At 34.4% G+C, this 3,437-nt stretch overlaps 1 protein-coding gene across 1 annotated transcript in view; it reads right to left on the bottom strand.

Annotated features, from left to right (window-relative positions):
* Nucleotides 1–3,437, bottom strand: part of CFAP54 (cilia and flagella associated protein 54) — a gene marked incomplete at its 5' end in the record, with an annotated part of 112,992 nt that overhangs the window by 60,056 nt on the left and 49,499 nt on the right. Inside the window, 2 exons of the mRNA XM_029086100.1 lie at nucleotides 1,419–1,515; nucleotides 2,882–3,025. Coding sequence (XP_028941933.1) covers nucleotides 1,419–1,515; nucleotides 2,882–3,025 — 241 coding nt within the window. The remainder of the gene's footprint in view (nucleotides 1–1,418; nucleotides 1,516–2,881; nucleotides 3,026–3,437) is intronic.

Raw genomic sequence — 3,437 nt, 5'->3', positions numbered from 1 at the left:
GAATGCAGGCATCAATGTCAGCAGCAAAAAATGAAGGATCAGTGCACAGATGAACGGAATTTTTGTGTCATTCTTTTTTTCCTATTTATTACAGAGATGATGGATGATAACTAGAACATGAGTCAGCAGTATGCCCTTGCAGCAAAGACCAGTTGCATGCTGGGCTGTATTAGAAAAAGCATATCCAGCAGGTCAAACGAAGTGATTAGTCCCCTCTGTTTGGCACTTGTGACACCACATCTAGATTACTGTGTATGCTTTTGGACACTGTAGTACAAGCTACTGACATACTGGAAGTCAGGTGAAGGGCCACCTTGATGGTAAGGAGCTAGAGTGCATGACAAAGCAAGGAGAGGCTGAGAGAGTTGGGTTTATTCAGTCTTAAGAGAAGGCCAAGAGGAGTCTACACCTACCTAATAGGAGGAATACAGAATGTGGAGACAGACTGTCCTCACTGATAGCACAAGAGGCAATAGACACAAGCTGGAAATTAGAAAATGCCAAATAGATACAAAGAAAACCTTTTTAACCATAGAAGTGGTCAACTATTGGAGTAGATGGCCCATAAAGGTTGCAACATCTCTTTCTTCAGAGAGATTAAAAACCTGACTGGACAAGTCCCAGAGCAACCTGATGTAATTGTGCTTGTTTTGAGCAGGGGTTTGGAATAAAGGCCTTCCAGAAATGCTTTCCTAAATTATTCTATGATTCTGTGCAGGCTCCAAGGAGTACAAGATGCCATGTAAATATAATGGAAAAAAAATCAGTAGTGTCTCTGTGCTTTAAGTTCTAATAAAATTTCCTTTATAAGTCCTACTCATTAATTCATGTAACTTTGCCAGTATTAGCCTGAAAATTCTTGTGCTTAATCCAGACTCTAAGATATTTTAAAGTTGATATATTCATTCCTGAGTTACAAGGTAGTTAAATACTAGTATACATGCAATTCCTTCAGAAAAAGAACAATTTCTGTTAACTTTCTTCAGGAAGCCTTTTCTCCTCTAAAATTTCCTGCAGTAGTCATTGTTAATAGCACTGGAAGGATAATAATACATGCTATAAATGGACAATCGTCTTTGCCACAGCATTTTCTGATTCAGGAAGATAAAGCAAGCCTAAATAACATAGAACCCAATTTACATAGATTGGGAGAACATATATATTTGCAGAATAGAACAAAAATTACCACTCTTTTCTATGAAGCAATGAGTGTTTTGGTGGAAAAGATAAAAAAGATGAATTAAAGTCATTATAGGCATGACTACCAGGTATAAATAAGATCACTGAAATTATGATTTTGGTTGATTTATCATGGAAGATATATGAGATAAAAGTAATTCTTAGGTAAATAAGTTTTACAAATAAACCATAGAAAATTCCATAGAAAAAAGTAAGAAGTGTTTTAATAGTATACCCACCTGGTTTTGTCAGTCTGAGGAGATTAGATTCAAGGGCATTTAGATTTTCTGCTGCTTTTTCCATTGCAGCTAAATGGCTTGTCTTTGCAGAAGTGGTCTGAAATATCCAATACTTAGTTACGAAAACTTAGCTTTTACCTAACTAAAACCAGCGGGTCAATAGTGGAGTTTAGGTTAGATTCCAAGTCTCCTAATTCTGTATCTGATTATTTAATCAATATTGTCTTATTTTGCCTTTCAAGTGAAATAAAATTGATGTTCATAATTTTTTAGTATGGCTTCAAAAACCTGGCCAAGATTCATTCTTGATTGATCTCCAAGGGAGCGAGTGGAGTTGCTCTGCCACCAAACAAATTTTTAGGGAAGTCCCACATGCTACTACAACAACATATTCGAACAGATTGTTTGACAAAATATGTTGTTTTCCAGAAAAAAACAATCTTTTGTAGATTATTTACTGCCTACAGAAATCAAAATCTTCCTCTGGAAAGAAAGTTCTTTTTTTTTCACTTCAGTGAAAATGGAATTTTCAGTCAGCCCTTCTTGACTCACGATATGATATTGTTCCCATGATATTAGATTCTTTTCTCTTTTTTGATATGAACCTGGAAGCAGCTAACACAAACTCAGTAATGAAGATCTGAAAAAATTTTGTCCTGGATCCTTCAATGTCCTACAAATTTTCTTACAGAAATCCTTCCCTATAAGCTGACTTTTTGTCCCTCACTTTACAGTTTCATGCTCACACTGCTTCCTTTCTTCCTCTCTCATTATTCCTACTTTCTTATCTCTTTTTCAAATCTTTTCTCCAGAAAAATCTCTTCTAAAATTATTTAAAGAAAAAGCAGACAGAAAAGTATGGAGAATCAACACTTTACTCTGATTCTAAGTTGCGGGAAGTCCTCACAACCTGCTGTGTCTTTTTGTAATTTAAGTATTAAGGTCTCTGAGGTTGAAAGTTCTTCCTCCATTGAGAAATATTTTTCAGTTTACACAATTTCTAAATTACTCTCTTATTATGACTCAGTTTCAAGCAGCTGTTACACAAAATGAAAGGCTAAGTTTCTATATTATTTAGGATATTTTTGCTCTTCTTTACTTATACAATGTTTAAATTATTTTTTTCTGTCTAACAAAGCATTCCAGGGACCTACACATAAAGATCAGCTAGGGATGCTTTTATAAATATCTGAGGGATCCTCATGGCTCTGAACTGTAATATTGCTAATCCCTCTCCAGTTCAACAAGATGAGACCCTCTACCCACTGCAGTCTGCAACTGGTCTTAACAAAGATGGCTACAATTAAACAGAAGAGTCTCAGCTGTATTTTGGGAACTCTCATTCTACAAAGAAACTCCTATTCCACACAATCACTTCTAAAACAAAAAGTTAATAAATGTAGTCTTCAAAACAAGAGAATACAGTATTTAATGAAAAGAAAAAAAAAAATCAGAGCAGTTACTTTAACTTCTGTGTTAGTATGTGTTTCTTCAGTTTTCATAGCTCCTGACAGGCAGGGTGAGGTTGTTGATGAGAAATTCAACAATTTTTTCCCGTAGTTAACAATAATTACTGCTAGTTCATATTCTTTCCATGAACGTAGTACCTATTAAAGAATCATCTGTTACATATTTTTGTTTTGCATAACATGTAATGTTTCATTATTGTCTACTTATAGTTGTCAAAATGCATTAATATTATAAATAGAAATCAATTACGCAATAGTTAAGTTTTCTTTCATTAAAAAAACAGGACTGTAAAATAACTGGAATTGCAGATACCTTGTCTATGTGTTCTACTTCTACTTAACCTATCCCTCAGAGAATGGAAAGATTTAACCAGGAGTATCTATTGCGGTGATTGACATTCTCCCTGTTCTCAGGCAGTATTGCTATTAAAGAATATAAAGGGTAACTAAATTATCCTCATTTACCTCTCTGGTATCAAGTGCACATTTGAAAATCCCAAATGTATTAGTGAAAGGAATGGTGAAATTTATTTTTAAAATCATCAAATTT

This window comes from Antrostomus carolinensis, unplaced genomic scaffold, assembly GCF_000700745.2.
Source record: "Antrostomus carolinensis isolate BGI_N321 unplaced genomic scaffold, ASM70074v2 scaffold1190, whole genome shotgun sequence".
Taxonomy (NCBI): domain Eukaryota; kingdom Metazoa; phylum Chordata; class Aves; order Caprimulgiformes; family Caprimulgidae; genus Antrostomus; species Antrostomus carolinensis.
Note: the sequence above shows the minus strand (reverse complement) of the source record. Positions and strands in the feature narration are given on the sequence as shown.